Source organism: Synchiropus splendidus, chromosome 9 (assembly GCF_027744825.2).
Source record: "Synchiropus splendidus isolate RoL2022-P1 chromosome 9, RoL_Sspl_1.0, whole genome shotgun sequence".
Taxonomy (NCBI): domain Eukaryota; kingdom Metazoa; phylum Chordata; class Actinopteri; order Syngnathiformes; family Callionymidae; genus Synchiropus; species Synchiropus splendidus.
Window position 1 is genome coordinate 7,962,751 of NC_071342.1, and position 17,642 is coordinate 7,980,392.

Sequence of the window (17,642 nt, forward strand, 5' to 3'; positions counted from 1 at the left end):
CAGTCATCCACAGACAGTCTTACACACACTCGTACAGGCCATTAATTAGTGTGTGCAAATAAACAGTGGCAGGGGAAAGGGAAACGGCTGCACTAAAACCTCACCACACTCTTTGGTCTCTGTGTGCCCCCCCCCCTCCCCTCCTCCTGTTGTGTTTGCTTATAAATTTGTGTGTCTCAACATTAGCTTCAAACCTGAGGCCTAAAAATACACTTCCGGCTTTTGTTACACACACTAGGTTGCTTCATGTGCGAAAAAAGTTGTGCGACTCTTACCCCTGTCCCGAAAAGAACATGGAAGGTTTTGCACGCACACATGCGCATTCCTGCATGAATACCTGTGTGTGTGTGTGATATCTGATGTCAGCTGTCACATCCCAGTCGGTCTGGGCCTATAATAAGAGACAATAATAACAACTCATTAAAACCGAGGGCAGGAACTGTGGAGCTCATCGGCTCATCAAATTAACCTTTGAACACTTCACACACACACACACACACACACACACACACACACGTGCAACACACACACACACACTGAAGCTACCTGTGTTTCTCACACAGTTAGCGGCAACACAATCTTTCTCTTTTTGTCTCCCTCTGTCTCCCCCCCTTCTCATGCAGTGGGTGTGTCAACAGGGGATTGGTCCTTTCTGCTGGGTAATTGATGAATTATATGCAATATGCAAATGAGGCGCCATTAATCTCCTGACTGACAGCTTCGTTTATGGGGCCTTAATGACGGCTGGATTAGATTCTAATTAAAATCTGCTCAAAGACACCCCACGCTCGGAAGCTGCTGCTGCTGCTAGTTTATCTCCCTCTTTTTTTGCGTTTTTCCACCTTTTTCTTCTTCAACACTCCAGTGTTTTATCCCTAACATCTCTTCATCTTCTCCTCTTCCTCTACTATCAATGTTCTGCTTGTCAAAACGCCTTTCTCGCTTCTCCCAAGTGTGTTTTCCTACATTTTCAGTGCCTTCTACTCACTCATAAACCTCCTTAACCGCACCATCTTTTCCCTGATCAGGTCAGTGGCCTCTCCTCACCTCTGAATGGGACGATCAGTTAACTCTCACCTGGGTCCGTTCTTTGCTAATTTACTCAACCTAGTTGTCAAAGACAACTCCCATCGTGCTAATGCGACATACTCCTGAACGTGATTCTCATCAGTTCGAAGCAGAGTTAACATTGTTGTCAACATGTTCCAGTTAATAGTGAAGTGGGCAGTGCGTTTCTCAACAAACTTCCTCTGTATAGCATTTTTGGCACAGAAAACGTGAAAAATGGCAGCCGCATCGCAAACAGTCAACAGTGCGAATTTAAAACTCTTTTGCTATGTAAGAGTCATATCAAACCAGCTATACCAGCTCTGTATCAAAATATTTTGGTGTTTAAAAAAAATTACTTAACTTTGAATGAGAATTGAATGTTATTCTTAATTTGTATTTTAAATTACATTTATTCCTGTTCTGGAGACAGGCCAGGGCTCATTTGCTCAGGTGCATTATTTAAAAAAAGAAAAGTAATTTCATATTTGATGATGCACCCATTTTATTCATCTAACTTGAATCTTTCTTTTTTATCGTGGCAGGTTTTCTGAATTAGATTTTTTTAAATAATATGTTTTAATAAGAATATGATAATTAATTATTTCATTAAGAATTTTAATGAAATAAAAACACCAATTTTTATTTTTATTTTTATTTTTCCACAGTGTTGAAATGCCGAGATTTCCACTTTGGGAGTCATGTTGTGTTCAATTCTATAGATAGATGTAGGTTTTTGTCACTTTACACAACTTTGTGATGTCCTCAGATAAAATGTGGTTCTACTCTATATTCATTTGACTCTGAGCATGAGCGTGATGAGGACAAACTTCACACAAAAGCCTCCAGAGCCGTGTTGTCCTGTGTATGAAAGACAACGAGCAGCGCTGCTAGTCATTACGCCTGACGCGGCCCGTGTCATTCCCCTTGTCAGGACATTCACAGCGTTTAGTCAGAGCCAAAGTGATGCCTGACAGCTTCTCCCATTCTTGCTCCAGGATTGATTGAACATGTCTGGCTCAATCAAAGCATGCAAATGTGAACCTAGTAGCAGTAAGTGACACGGCGGGAGAAAACTGTGGAAATGATGTAAAGCGAAGGAAGCAGGCAAACACATTTAATAAGCAAACAAATGAAGGAGTAAGCTGAACAGTAATGAGGGCTTTACGGATGCCGCTGGGAAACTCCGTTTCTGCTTGCTCGTATCCTCGGGGAGGCCAGATTTGCTGCACAGCAGCCTTCCTGGAAGTGCTCAGGTTCTGCTTGTTGTTGACATTTCAGCAGGTTCACAGGTTTACAGACTGAAGGACACTTGCTCAGAGAAGGCCACCCATGATAAACCAGGAGAGTCCAAGTGTTAAAACTGCTGTTCTCCTCCCACAGCTCCAGACCTGGACGACCGCCCAAGCGGCTGCAGAGTGTGACGGAGGGCGGGACTCACCACATGTTGGCCCACAGTGGGCTGATGCACGCTGGGATCATGCCTCCTGCAGGTGACCACCCACAACCCAAGCTATTTCGTTACACAACTGGTAATCTAACACCTAATGATGTATAGCATGTAAATATTTCACGCAAATTCTTGGTTAGTTACCTGCCGTAAATTCCTTTCCGTTGGAAATTATGTTTCAGATGTATGCAACAAATATATCTGTATTGATGACACACTGATTACTCTTGTGTTGCCACAAACTCAAAAGTCTATGATATTTTGATTCTAAAGCTGCGCTTGCACTCCTAACTGTTATTGTGGGATCTCCCAAGACGTGTACAGTAGAACTGCCCCAACACACTGGGGAATCAGTGGCATGGGCGTCTAGCACCACGGTGGAGGTGTCAAACGAAACAAATGTTCAATACATTCAGAGTCACGGGCAGAGCAGATTTAAATTTATTGAACACAATATTAGTTCCCTTTTCCACTTACCACTCATTCCTCAAATCCCCTTGAACAGATTTGTCTTCATTGGTCACATTGTCGACATTTGTGTCAACTTTTTGGAGTTAATGCTCTTGTGGTCTACATAAAATAACATGGTCAGCCAGGACCACAGCCGATCTCAGCTCCAGGAGATCAGCTCTGTTGGTGGAGCTGTGGACCGTGGGTGAAAACAGCATATTCAGAGCGCTTTAAGGTAAATAAAACGCCTGTGATGTCTTGGGTTTGATGTGACAAGGCTCAATGTTTTGGCAGCATGTCGCTCTTTTGCCTGTAAAATTCCATATATTGGCAGCGAATAAACTGTTGTGGCTTTCGGTCTGGAAATTACGTTACATAATTAACAATTCAGAATTCAAAAATGTGTTTTTCACATTTTCTCTGAAAACTTTCCCTTTGTTACCAAAAAAAAAATTAACAATTAATTTCCAAGTACTGTGCGTGTATCGGCAGTGTCTAGTTTCCTGTGAAGTGCGCCAAAGGATCTCTGTTTTTGCTTCTCAAGCTGCTTTGAAATGTGAATTAGTGACACACTGTTGCCTAAGTTCTCAGAGAAGCTGCTGACTGTGTTCAAATCCTCCTATTTTTTGAACACTTGGACAAGTTAAAGCATAGTCCCCAAATCTTTTAAAGACAGATGCATGACTGAGCTGCTCTTCTCATCAATACTTTAATGAGGTTAAGTTAGGCAATCCTGTCTGTTGATTAATAATATTAACATGCACACTGCTGACAACCGGAAAAGAAGATCTTGCAAGCCTTGACTTTTTCTTGAATCGGGAGGTTCTTAACAGGAGGAAAGCAACTCCTGAACTTTGCTCATTTGTTCCCTTCAACTGTAGAAGAAGTGACTGTAGTTTCTGGGATTTTCATATGTTTTCAATGTATCTTAAGTCGAACATTTCATAACAAATTTGGTAACGTGTGTTACAGGGAATGAAGTTTTCAGTCCATTATAAAGTTTTGCATCTCTTTAAATCAAGATATTTAATTTGCTGACATGTATTAGCGCTGTTGTTAGTAGTCTGCAGTGGTCAGTAGCTTAGTATGATAAAATCAGCCTTGACTTTTCTGACTTTTATCTGTTGGATCAGAAAACACACATTCTTCACCATTCTTCTTCCATATTTCACTGTGGTACTGACCACTGCGCAGCAACATCTTCCAGTAAGAACTGGGTGACACAATATAAGCACAAAATACGGTTCTGAATTATTTGTAGACTCAATGGGTGTTTTGTTAATCATAAAAGCATGAGTTATTTAAAAGGCTTTTAAAACCTGTAGCATTGCATGTTCTAGTCAAAGACGGTCACGTGTTTGTGTGTGTGTGTGTGTCCAGGGACGAAGTAATTGTTGGCACCTCATAGCTCTCAAAGTTGCCCTTGGCTTTGTGCTCTCCACTGCAACCTGATCTTTTCATTCCACACCTCAAAAGAAGCCATTTTCTATTAGCCTCCGCTTCCTCTCTCTGTTCAAAGGTGCTCAAGTGTGTGTGCGTGTTTGCGTTCAAGAGCATCTTTCTCAGTGGGAAAAGAGTCTTTTTCCAGCAAAGGAGAGGGCACGGCGGCAATGTCAGCGCTACTGATTAGAACTGGCCACATGAGAGGAGAGAAAGAGGCGGCGAGAGCGAGGACATTTGAGCGTAAAAGGCAGGAAGAATCTTTGATGTCATCCTCCTTAGTCTTTCTCTTTCTCGCCCTTGTGCGCGCACACACGCGCTACACGGTGGCTTATGTCCTGCTGTGATGCTGACATTTGAAAAGGTAAAGTAAGGAGAGGGGAAGGGAGGAGAGCAGAGAGGGGGGCAGCAAAGAGACACCGAGAAGATGAGAAGAAAAAGAACAATCTGTGGCGGCCGTCGACCTCTTTGACAGACATCAGGCTCTTGGTGCAAATGTATCCAACCTCAGGAAATTAAGACTTAGGGTTTGTTTTTCTTTAGTAGCTGGTATTTACACAGTTGTCCAATTTTAATAATTCACGTTGTTTTTCTGAATTAAGAGCAAGGGATATTCAGTGATCTGTGTCATAAGATGGATGTTTTGAAGGTTCTTCTGCAGGTCAGACGGCCTTCTCAAGTTCAAGAACCCAAATGAGAACTTGTACCGCTTGAAATTAACCTCCAGTTAAACTTGCATCTTCAGAGCCGTTGTTGTGTTATATGCTAAAGTATTGCTGAGCCAAAATGTTATGTGCAGCTTTTAGCATTCAAATCTGAATGTGAGCCACGCGTAGTGCGTTTGTCCTGTATCCTCAGATGTTAAAGTGTTTTCTTCAGTAATCAACGCTCACATACCAGTACAGCATCTTAGACCTTTTTTGTGCAGATCATGGACCAAGCCAGGCATTGATTCGATCATTCTACTGCTCTCTGAAGTGCTCATTTCATATTCAATTCATAATGATAGAATTACAGTTCCTATTTGATCATGCCAGTGATAGTATTGTGAAGTTTGAATCACACGGACAAGACAATACAATTTACTTTTAGTGCTGTTTATTGGTGAGAGAATCGACATTTACTGCTGCTGTGCTCCATGTTGGATGTGATGCCTCAATGTGGGGGAGAAGATTGCCTTATCACTGCTTATTCCTCAGCAGGCTAAATGGCCAGTGCAGCGGTGCGGTCAGAATGAATGACTGTCCGCCACGTCTCCCCACGACAACCTCCTGCCTGTCCACAGCTCGAATCCTCCACCGGGGCCATTGATCTAGCACTTATTGATTCTTCTTTTTTTTCTTCTGTCTTCTCTCTTTTTCTCTTCACCTGTTTCTCTGCCCTCCATCTGTCTTGCTCTCAGATCTTTCAGCCTTGGCGAAAAAGATCAAGTTGGAGGCAATGGGTGGTTACCACAATAACCATCAACACGGAGGCCCAAACGGAGAGAATGGCGATCATAGTCCTGGTCTAGGTAAGTCTCTTTTTATTGTATTTCTAATTAGAAGGCTCTCTGTTTCATTTAAATTCATTTGCTTAAATTAGAAGACTTGAAAGGGCCTCCAGTGATGAGCTCATGACCCACAACAGTTGAAGCTCTTGCAGTGTTATAAGGGCCAGTTCGACCTTATTGTTCCTGACTGAACATGCTTTGGAAAATTTAATAAATGCTAATCTGATTGAAGCTGTATTTTTCATTTTGGCTTCCGATGTGATTGAGGCCATAACTTTTAAGGGGTAAAGACGAAGTCCTAGTCTATGGAAGATGTGCTTGTAGAGAACTGGCTGGGTTTACTTGATAATGGTGCCATACACTGTATTTAATCATTTTAATATTGAATAGCTTCTGAATGAAGACAGAAACTCGAAGAGGCCAGACATATAACAACAACACATTTATTCTGATGTCACAAGATGAATAGAAGTTTCCTTTAGCTTGGGTAACGTGGTCCAAAGTGTGAGATTACTGCTCAGGCATTTTGGAAGACATCTAAACAGAGCTGCCATAATTTGTTTTAACTTCAGAAGATGTATCTATATGTATGGAAGAACTGTTACACTTCAGATTGAGGTAATAGTCATTAATAATGTAGTGACGTGCTTAGTAACTGTTGATAATCGTGCTGTTTTCAGAGAATGTTTGGTGACCATTGTAGGGCAAAGTATAGTCCAGCTTAACAAGACGCAAGTGTATACCTCATAATTAATAACTGGCTAATATGCTAGAAGTTCATTATTAGTTATATTAGTTCCCTAATATAAAGTATAATCTGTTGTACTTATACAAAATAAATACTTTGGCATGTTTTCTTTTTCCAATGTTATTTTGACTGAAAGGGAAACACTTCAATTCACTTGTGTCATTCCTCTTCACATATGAAACTTTGACACCACATTTTACCATATCAAGACAGATTCAGACTCTTCTCAGAGTTATTACAAGATGGGAACCATGGAAATAGATTTAGAGGTGTTGCTCTGCACCCTTATACCTTATTGCACAGCAGAGTAGTAAGAGAGTAGCAATACAGTTCTCACATATATGAACTACAGGGCAAATAAAATTTGTGCAAAAACTGTACAATGTTCTTTAAATAAGGAGACAGTTACCTTTGTTTCACTGTCTTTTGTGGACACAAACGCATCTGTGCATCTAAAACATTTAATTATGGCCGTGTAAAAGAGTGCCAGTTGTTATCACACACATCTGTGATGCCAAGTGAGTGGGACATGAGCAGCTGTGTTTATGTGAGGCATCTAAGCCTACCAGGATGTGACATCGACTCTGTTGTCTGTGCATTTCCTCTGAGAGGGAATGAATAAAGAACAAACTCCAGCAACAGACGATGAGTCAGACCTTCAGATGAAATAAACATCTGAAATCCGGTAAAACAAATCACGACATTTAAGTCGCTAGATTATTGCTGTTCGTCTTTCATTCCTTTTTTCTGGATGCAATGTTTGACTAAGCATGAATTCATCATTCTGCTTTGAGATTCCTGAGATGCAGTGGCTGGTCATCCATTTCATGATCCTGGATTCCATTTGTTAGTCATCATGGAGTGAAAGGAGAAGAGACATAAATCTTTGGTGACACAATCTAGTGCAGTCAAAAGCGTTGACATCATCATGAGTCATTGTTCGTACCAGAAATGTGTCTTTATGTTTGGTAAGAGATATAGAGATTATATCTGGGAAATAAAGAAAAACACCTCCCTATGTCTTCAACTGTGCATCAATACTTGAAGCGTTAATAACGATGCTTCTTAATCTCCCCAAATCCAGCAGATTTAAACGTTTTTGTGAGTATGATTTGAAATGATTCAGTCTTGCTTAACTGCATAGACATGAACAGCTCTACGGCTCGTGGGTCTGCAGTTTGGCCTGTTTTAGCCAGTCCATAGGGCTCAATTCTCGGCTCCGAACATTTTCATGTCTAGTGCTTCATCTGTTTTTTTTAAATTCACTCCACAACATTGCTTAAAGCTCTTGAATCATACTTCTGCTCCTAAGAATAAGCATTAGTGGTTGAACCTGATGGCCATTTTACTGAGCGAGCTGCAATTTTTGATTCAATAAAAAAGCTAAGTTGATGAAGTGTATTAAAGTAATGATCCTCATGAATTGCAGAGTAAAATAAAAAGCCACAGTTATGTTGTCTATGAGAACCTTCACTTCCACTTGTCCTTGAAGACCTGGTTTTAGATTTAAATTCTTGTCTCATTACTTATGCAGTCGTATGTTATACAGAACTATTTACTCACACACTCAGCAGCCAGCTGAAGTGGAGCATCAGTGGATGATAGAGAGATGAATAAGATGAGGGGCTGAAGCCAAATCAATATTCTTCTCTCTAATTCACTCTCCTGAATGCAAACGACAAACCCTGGACAATCGATGGGAAGCACGGACACATGCGCGCACGCACACACAGACGGGCCGGATGCACCGCCCCCACTGTTATCGACAAGTTAAAACGATATCAGTGTGTTTATACAGATGACTCTGCTTATGGAGGTCTGCGTGGAATATACCATCTACCTTCGACAAACACAAGGATCCTACCAACCTAATAAAGATTCTGTCTTATGTTATATGTGTTTCGAAACGGTAACCAGCTTATGGGTAAACTAAAAATAACTTTTTTTAAACAAAATTTTGGGGGGTGTGCTATCCCTCTTTTCCACTGACAGAAATGCTACTTTTGTTAAGTACAGCATTAGCTAAGGATGTCCAACGTTTTTCCGATATCTGATATGCTGGTATTGTCCAGCACTTGATGTACAGTATGCTGTTCATTTCAGGCATATATCGGCTGTCACACATTAGTCACTACTTTTGCGATGCCTGCATTAAACATGTCTGTGAAAAGGGAGACTTGTGGCAACTGAAGTGACTCAAAATGTATTATAATCATTTCAATTCATTATTCTTTAATTATGGAGGGAAAACTTGATACCAATTCTAACAATTATCGAGCTGATCTTATTGGACAGCCGTAATATTAACCTCTTCCTAGTCTCTTCCATAGGTTTTAATTTTATTTGTGCGAGTGAACGTAAAGGCATTTTTGTTTGATGTGCATATCAGTTTTCTTCATAATTATTATGAATGTAATTCACTCTTTCATTCAGCATTTCTGTCATGTCTGACGTTCTATTTTAATTATTAGCAAAAATATATTCTGATGACATAAAATAAGCAAATTAATTAGCAATATACCGTTCCTGAACATTTTTATATTAATAAAATATGTTAAAATTAAATGTTTGAAAAGATATATTACATTTTAATTACATAATTTATTTTATGTATTTATTGGCCTATTGAGTTTGAGAGCTATGAAAAAAAAAATCTATAATCTCAGTGCTTTTGCGAGACCCTTTCCCGTCAAAATGTCCGGTAAGTGGGCCAGGTGTGTACAGTGGCCAGTCTGTGTAAGTATAGATGATGTTGACAGATGTGTGGCAGAAGTCTGAGCTTCAGATTAACAGGTTGGTGTTCATAGAAAGGTGTAAGGAACACTTGCCTAGCGGAGACTAGTCAGGGTGTCAAGGCCAACCAGCTGCTGTTATACCAGACCAAGTTTCTGCTCTGTGGTCCAGTTCTGTGGTACAATATTGGTGTTTTATCGCCCTAGAAATACACAAGACAATATGTAGTCATGTAGAAATTCAGGACCCTTGGAAGAATTTAGATTAGGTGTCTTATTTGTCCTACATTGGGGGCAAAACACAAAACTGCTCAAAATTGTGTACTTAAACAAGTCACAAGTAAATGAACAATCCAGCCCCATCTGAGTTCACTATTGTGCTGTCTGACTGGGAAGTAAGATCACTCTAGAACTAAATAAGAATTGTCTCAGTCTTTGTTTACCATCGGCAGCATCTGTGCGCACTTAGCTGGTGTAGTTACCACCAGCGATTACAAACCTGTAAAGCTTAATCACTGTTAATGACTGAGTCAAGTGGAAACACACACTAATGCAGACACACACAAATAAATGTCTTTTTTCCATACCGCCACCCACGGCCTTATGGGAAGGACGGGCCCCTACCAGAGCTTAAACCACTACAAAGACATTCTCAGATTACACACACACACACACACTCACAAATGCTGAGTGTGACACCTTACCGGCCTGCGGAAGAGCATCAGCAGCCATTTCTGCATTTAACAAGATCTTCTGGGAAATTTACCGTAACTGTTTGTTTACAATAATGGTGTGTTTGTATAAACAGAAGAGAGGCACTTTGACTTTTGATGTTTTTAATGAAACATAAGAGAGAGTGATGGGAGGGCAGAGAGTGCAGGGGGGGAGTAAACAGGACTTGGGGGGGGGGGGAGTGAAATTAAAGCTGTAGGTGGAGCGGGCGACAAAAGTGGAGCACCGGTTTGTTGGTTGATATTTGGCTCCTGGTTGATTTTTGGAGCATCTGGTTATTTCAGCTCCATTCAGTCTTTTGTTTGGACCGGTTTCTGTTGCAGACAAGTCTGTGACTAATCTGCCAAATACACAAAAAGCCGCACATATGTCCAGCGAGCGCAGATTTACATCTCAGTTTGACTTACTTGTGTGCGCCGTCTCTCAATCGGCGCTTTAGTTTCTATTATTTGTCACAATTGTGTACGATCCAGTCCAAGATTTTTTCCCCCCCTTTATTCTTTTGTGTTTATAATTACCCGGCGTGCCTTGCTGGCCCAGCACCAGGATTGCCATCAGCTTCTTTTGTTTCACTTCCTCCTGTGTGTCTTTTGTTTTTCCTTTTATTAAATGATAAATATTTATGTCATCGCCCCCCCCAACAACGGTATTGTCTCCTTTCATGACTGAGAGACGGCAACAACCCACGAGGGTGCTGTTGAGAGGAAGGGTTTCCTTTCAAGACACTGAATAGTTTGTCTTTTAAAATGAGGAGGGAACAAGAGATTGGTTCACATCAGAGAAGGTTTAGATTGTGCCATTAAACAAAATGAGGGCAACATTTTCGAAAGAGCTTCCTAAATAAAGCTCCTCCCGAAGCTCCACCGCCCTGAGTCAATACACCATTATTTTTCTTATTGCTTAGTTTGATGTGCTTCGATGTCTACATTTTAATCCATATTTCTCAATTTCTCTCCATAGTTCTGGACCAGTTGCCCTTCATGATGATGTCACATCCTCTGATTCCTGCCAGTCTGGCACCAGCCTCCGTTTCCATGGCGATGGGCCAGATGAACCGTCTGAGCACGCTGGCCAGCATGGCACAGCTCCACGCCAGCCCCCCCACCAGGGCTCCCACCTCCGTCATTAAGGTGAAGTCAGAGGGTCATCAGCCCAGCACACCTGATCGTCCACCAGTCAGATTCTCCTGCTTCACAATCACCAGAGAAAAATGTGCCGTGTGATTGTATTTATGGCCACATTTGGTTCCGCTCCACTGAAACATGTCGCCTATTTATCACTGGCAGACGGCTGGGCTTGGCAATGTTTGGAAATTATTCATGGAAACAATAATATTGTGAATGCAATTCTGGAGCTTGGTGTGACATCAGGATACAGTTATGTGATTCATTTGATCATACAGCTGTCTATCAATCGCTTGATCAACCCATTTTACTCTTTCTATATCTTGTCTTACCAACAAAAGAACCTTGGCCAAAGAGCAACTGGGCTTAGTTCAAAAGTCCTGTAGAAAATCCTTTTTAATTTGTGAAAAAATGTTGCTACAGATTGGGGTGGGTAATATTTATTGTAAATAACTCTTTATTTTGTTGTAGTCTTTAATATTTTTTGCCTCAGCTTCAAAACAAGTGATTCTCTGTCTCTCCACATTTTAGAGCGCATTCATTTAGTTCTGTTTTTAAGTTTTAAGTTTTTAGTTTCCTTTTTAACCAACCTTTAAACCAAAAAGCAAACTTTGATCATCTACGAGTGTCAATAAAGTTTGGAAGTCACGTTAGCCATTAGCCATTAGAAGTCACGTTAGCTGTGTTAGCTCTGTGGTGCAGACAGGTCCGACAAGGGACAGTCCATCAGTCCTTCTTCTGTGAAGGTGTGTGGTCACATGTGGTTTAAAAATAACTGGACGTTTCGCGTCTGACCGGCTTCTTCACTGTGAGTCCGTGTGGGAAGAGGAGAACAAAGCACCAAACGCGTCAGCATGTCTCCTCACGTTGGTAGATTGTCAACATGTTTCGATTGTTCATGATTTCATGTCGCCATATTGCCCACCTCTATCTCCGGATAAATTAGGTGATATTGGACCATATACCACGGCACACCTGACAGTCTCTCACGGCACATTGGTTGAGAAACACAATTCTAAGATGTCAAATTTGATTCCTTTGTGTCCGAGTGTCTAGTAATTTGCATAAATATTCTGTCCATGCATTGATTTTCTTTCTCGTTTTTGATCTATCCATTATTGAGTTGCCTATTGTCTTTATATTTCCCTTTTCTCTTCCATTTCTATTCACCCATCTACCTGTCAGTAAATGCACACGTAAAAAATTACATTTATCCAGCCATCTTTGCCTTTTATTTTCTTTTAGACAGCCATTTGGCCAAGTACCTGTCCAACCCTCCTTAGTTTCTTGTTTTTCAGATTTTCAGAAATGTTCTTATTCTTGCATTCCATCCGTCCATTTTCAGTTCACTCTACTCAATCATCCATTCATCTACCTACTGAGACAATCCATCAGTGTTTTCTATTTTTTCATATAGCGATCATTTATAACCATCCTCACATCCATCCCTTGTCATGCCATCTCTTCTTTCTCTAAATGTGTTTTCATCTATAGCAGCTATTCATCTTCCCCTATATTCCTCTTGATTGCCATTTTAGGAGCGAGTCCATGGCAGCAGTCCCTCGCCGTCTCCATCTCTGGACGAAGCACAGCTGTCGTCCAATCACAGCAGCAGCGTGTCGAGTTCACCCGCTCACACGGATCGCAACACAGAAGCGACACGTATGTACTTATCTGTGGGATCATCACCCGGAACACCTTTTGAAGGTGGAAAGGTTGATAACAAATGAACAATACCTGTCAGTAAAGTAACACCTGTTTTGACTTTTCCAGACTCAGTCCATGACAGCCTGTCATCAAGTCACAGCCATGGCATGTTGGGACAGTCCCCTAGTGGGCCGCCCGGACTCAGAGAGACAGAGTCTGTGGACTACAGCAAAGAGCACAAGCAGGGACGCGCCGACAGAGGTGAGACAAGAAACCGGTTGGCATTGTTGCACCCACAACACCAGTGTTCAAAGTTATTGTGAATAACTTACAGTGAGTTGGATATTACAAGTCAATTGTCAAAAAAATGTAAACATAGGTGCGATAGAGATACATTTGCTGAAGCGGATTCTGAAAACAATTCTGAGACTTTGATATTAAAAATAGTTTTAATCTATGTGATTTCTAAACAGATGATCATCAAACTAGTGTAAACATATTGTTAGCATTTTCATGATTACTGTGATTTTTGAAAGGATTTTGAAAGCGTTATATGGCATTTGTTTGGAAACAATTGGCATCTCAAAACCATGAAGTATTTCCTGTAAAAAAAACAGAATTGCTCCTTTAAAACATGGTTACTTACTTATTCATGGCAGTAGAATTTGCACAAGCATTTGTATTTGAAAACCAGTTCACTCAAAGCCGTGCTGAACTTTGGCTGCTGAAGGTCTCCAAGGCTTTTGTTGTCACAGTGATTAATCATTTCAGGATTATTAATGAGTAAAGATTATTTTGCGGCCAAATCAATTGACATGGAACAAAGTGTGTCCATACATTATCGGGGTCGTCAACTTCTGCACTGAGGTTTAGACAAAATCATTAGCCGGGAAACTCGACAGAAGCGCTGCATTAGACATGATCATGAGGAATGTTTGTGGATGTAAATAATAATAAAATACATATTTACAACAATGCAAAGAAGCTTTTCGTTTAAGGAAGCCTGTCACCTTCTTGTTGTGGGAAAAAGAGTTATTTAAATAAAGTTCAATTCAATGACGAGCCATGATGTTATGGTAGCGCTGTCATCCTCGCCGTCACCCAAAGAAAGTAAACAGCAATGTTCTCACTTATCAAACTGCTATTAAAAGGAACTAGGCTAATGGTCAATGTTTTCTTTTTGGGTCACATGACATGTCTCAGTAACAGGTAGATATGAATTCTCTGGTTCCACCTCTTCCTCAGTCTCTCTTCCTCCCTGTCGGAGGCCCCCTTTACTCCCCACAGAGAGCAAAGACAAATAATTCCATAAAACAGGACTCCATTAGACCAGAGAGCAGTGTTACATTAGCGAGCCATTTGCGGGGCCGCGGCCTGATGAGCCAGGCGGCCCCCCGCACTCTCAGCTGGACCTCATCTGCATAACGACCGCCTCCCTGTCGTTAGGGCCCGGCGTTGCCACGGCGCTGCAACGTCAGTTGTTTGGTTCTCTCTGTCAGGGAGGTTTGCATTAGCTTAATGAGGACTGCTCAAGGACAAACAGTCAGCAGAAATCTAAAGCGAGAAAGAAAGAGCCAGAGAATTGGAGTCCTACTATGTGTGCGCACGCGCCTGTTTAAGTGTATTCCAAGAATCACATTATTCCGTAATTGAATCAAAACATCACAAAAGGTAAAGTCGGGCTGCTGTCAGGTGTCTGGGAACATATCGACTAAGCAGGGATGGCACCGACGTGAATGCCCCGCATCACACGCTGCATTTATGCAATTGATTTTCCATTGATTTCCCAGCATGCAAATGAAACATATGTACATTTGGTGGATTACATGCTTCTGTGTTTGACCTGGAACATCACAGGAGAGGCTCAGGCTGGATTGAAAAGACTTTCAAAGCGCACTTCAGCGCTGTCATTCTGTCAATCCATTGTATGATAATCTCTGAGTGCTTGTGCGAGTGTCTGAGGAGGTGTGTGTGTGTACGCGGCGTTTTTGCCTGTGTGTGCTGTTTCAGTGGTCTTTGAACAACGTATCCATGCAGCAAAGATCAGAGGCCATCCCTGACACCTCACTCCCATTAACCAAACATCAGCAGAATTTTATTCTCTCTCTATCTCTGTCCTCCCCCCCGCCCTCACCGCTCTCTTCCGCTGACTGGCAGTCTTCACGTGGCGATGTTCATTAGCCCTGGGGACGGGGCGGGCCAGGAATAAGAGAGATAGAAGTTGAGGGGGAAAAGAGGAAAAACAGACAGTGACCTTGGTTAGGAAGATGGGTAAATGATCAAACGAGCAGTCAGCGGTGTGCGCTTGTGTGTGTTTATGCTGAACGTGTGTGCGCGAGTGTGAGGTAAAGTAGGCGTAAAACAGTAACTCAATAAAGGATCAGTCACATCCAAGGAGCCTGGGGAGCCCACGCTGCTGACTGCGCACTTCAGCGGCTCCGAAGGTGCTCGCCTGTGTGTGTGTGTGCGTGCGCGTCTGAATGTGAGCCACAGGAGTGTAGTTGGATGCCCTCCGCTGAGCTCGCCAGCACCTGCTAATTACCTTTCTCTACAGAGCAATGCTTTTAGCAAGGAAGGGGAGGAGGAGGGGCGGGGGCCGCCTCTCATCTGTGAAACACCTTGAATGTGACAGTTGCCAAGACGTGAGGCCCAGGCAAAGTACAGGGAGGTGGGCGGGTTTTGGAGCTGAAGATGCTGTGGTCAGCTAAGTGGAGAAAACACTGTCATTTGTCACAGACAGAGAAAAAGTGCCAGATATCACATCGCACGTTCACACTCGTCTCTGCTCCAGTAAGCGCCGGACTCCCCGGACGACTCTGTCCTCAGATGATGGCCGACATCGAAAATGAGCCACTGGCTGATGAGCTTTTTTTTCTTTTTTTTAATATCCTCCTCTACGTCACTGTCACAATTCAGGAACGTGGAGTTCTCAGGTTTGCAAACAGATGGTCATCCATAATGCAGCTTCTTAGTTAGTGTTTTTTACGGGGGATGTCAAGCTGTGATGCATTATCAACAGGCACAGTGCCATCTAATAAAGAACCACCGCATTTGCAAGACCCCAAACCGAGGATGTCTGCCTCTGCACACACACACACGCTCAGTAATTAGTGTAAACACCTATTTACTGTTTACCTTCACATGCTCGCACAGAAGTAAATACATTTATGAGCAAGCTGCTAATTTGCAAACGGTTAATTGCTCCGAATCAAGAGGCAATAGCAGCGTTGTCCTGGCCTTGTTACCTGCTTTCATCATTTTTAGCACTTCACACTTTTAATAAAGCAGCTGGCTTTGCTTGCAGCAGAGCAGCAACCAGGAAGGAAGAACCGGCTTTAGAGGTTCTTCAACTAAAATCTTGGATTCCCGTTGACTTTCTTTGAACAGCATTTCACTGTGTAATTGTCCTATTGATTTCTTCTCTAATGGGTTATCAATGAACTTTGTAATCAGCAATTTGGGGCTGATGTTTAAACATGAATGAGCTATTTTAGACCCACATGTCATTCTTGGTTGTATTACCAATGAGTTAATGTGAGCTTAGGAGCAGTTACTGTGGACTTTTATTGACATATTTAATGCACTATGAGCTATTTAAAATGTTATATATGAAATCAAACGGATTTATATTAGAAGAGAGAAATGTTTCAGAATGTTTCAGTACAATTCTTTTATTCTTTTTTCTTCCATGAACTTTATTTTACTCTTTATTGTTGTTTAAGTTGCACTTAAAGCATCAATTATTTATTTATAAATATGTTTATTACTCTGTGGACAGGTAGTGTAGTGCCTTATTTGTATAGGTGGATAGCGAGACTGATATGTTATTATTAGCCAGTTACTTGCTTATTCACTGTTGGTGATCACTAATTATGGTGTTGTGTAGAACAAACCTTCGACCTTTCACCTTTCCAGGGCAAAATAAAGACTGGCTTAACAAGCGGCAAATCAGTACTTCATATTTAATTCATTAATTCCGACCCTAAACATGTTACTATATGTTGTCTAATCTGAAGTATAGCCATGATTTTTATTTAATTTGTGACTATTTTATTTTTTAAATCGATTTTTGAGTCACAGTTTCAACATATACCAAAGCTGTTTCCATCTTAAACTTCAGTAAGGAGTCATTTTTGAATGTTCTCTTCTCCAAAACATTGAAATGTATTTACACTCTGGTGTTGCTGTTGTTAGGATTGTGCTGTTCTTTTACTGACTTGCGATCACTTTATCTTCCAGACAGCAACTCATTGGCCACGCACACCTGCAGGGAGAGCAGTGACAGACAAGTCTACCACAAACCCCCGTCAGGCAGGGAGGTCTGCGAGCGGGTGTCTTACTCTGCAGGACAGAAACTCACAGCAGGTCTTCAGCACGCTCCCTTTATCTTCCCAGAAGGCTTGTCCTCCATAGAGACGCTCCTCACTAACATCCAGGTGAGGCTCTGCCGGGGATTTATTATTATTATTATTATGCTCTGACATGAATAGGAGGCAGATGAGCCACTCTTAGGGGTTTTCTGAATTGGTAAACATCAGACATTTAGGATGGCGTGGTAATTGCGATGGGCGTGTGGTGACCTGCTTCTCAGATTGTACATGTCTTTGTTATGAGAGCCACAATGAAAGTAGAAACTCCCGCTCTTTTTAGGGGCATTTAATGGTGTGCGAGCATTATACGTCTAAGATAAGATGATTTTAGCAACTTCCTTACTGATAAACGAAACACCCACACCTTTTTTAAATTCCTTTTTTGACAGTTTGTGAAGAGATGTGCAGAG

At 41.6% G+C, this 17,642-nt stretch overlaps 1 protein-coding gene across 2 annotated transcripts in view; it reads left to right on the forward strand.

Moving 5' to 3' along the window:
- dachc (dachshund c) overlaps positions 1–17,642 on the forward strand; it is a 32,647-nt gene that overhangs the window by 10,816 nt on the left and 4,189 nt on the right. For both annotated transcript variants that reach the window (XM_053875094.1, XM_053875095.1), the window contains exons 2-7: positions 2,431–2,540; positions 5,790–5,900; positions 11,052–11,221; positions 12,754–12,877; positions 12,989–13,123; positions 17,102–17,298. In XM_053875094.1, the coding sequence (XP_053731069.1) occupies positions 2,431–2,540; positions 5,790–5,900; positions 11,052–11,221; positions 12,754–12,877; positions 12,989–13,123; positions 17,102–17,298 (847 nt within the window). The remainder of the gene's footprint in view (positions 1–2,430; positions 2,541–5,789; positions 5,901–11,051; positions 11,222–12,753; positions 12,878–12,988; positions 13,124–17,101; positions 17,299–17,642) is intronic.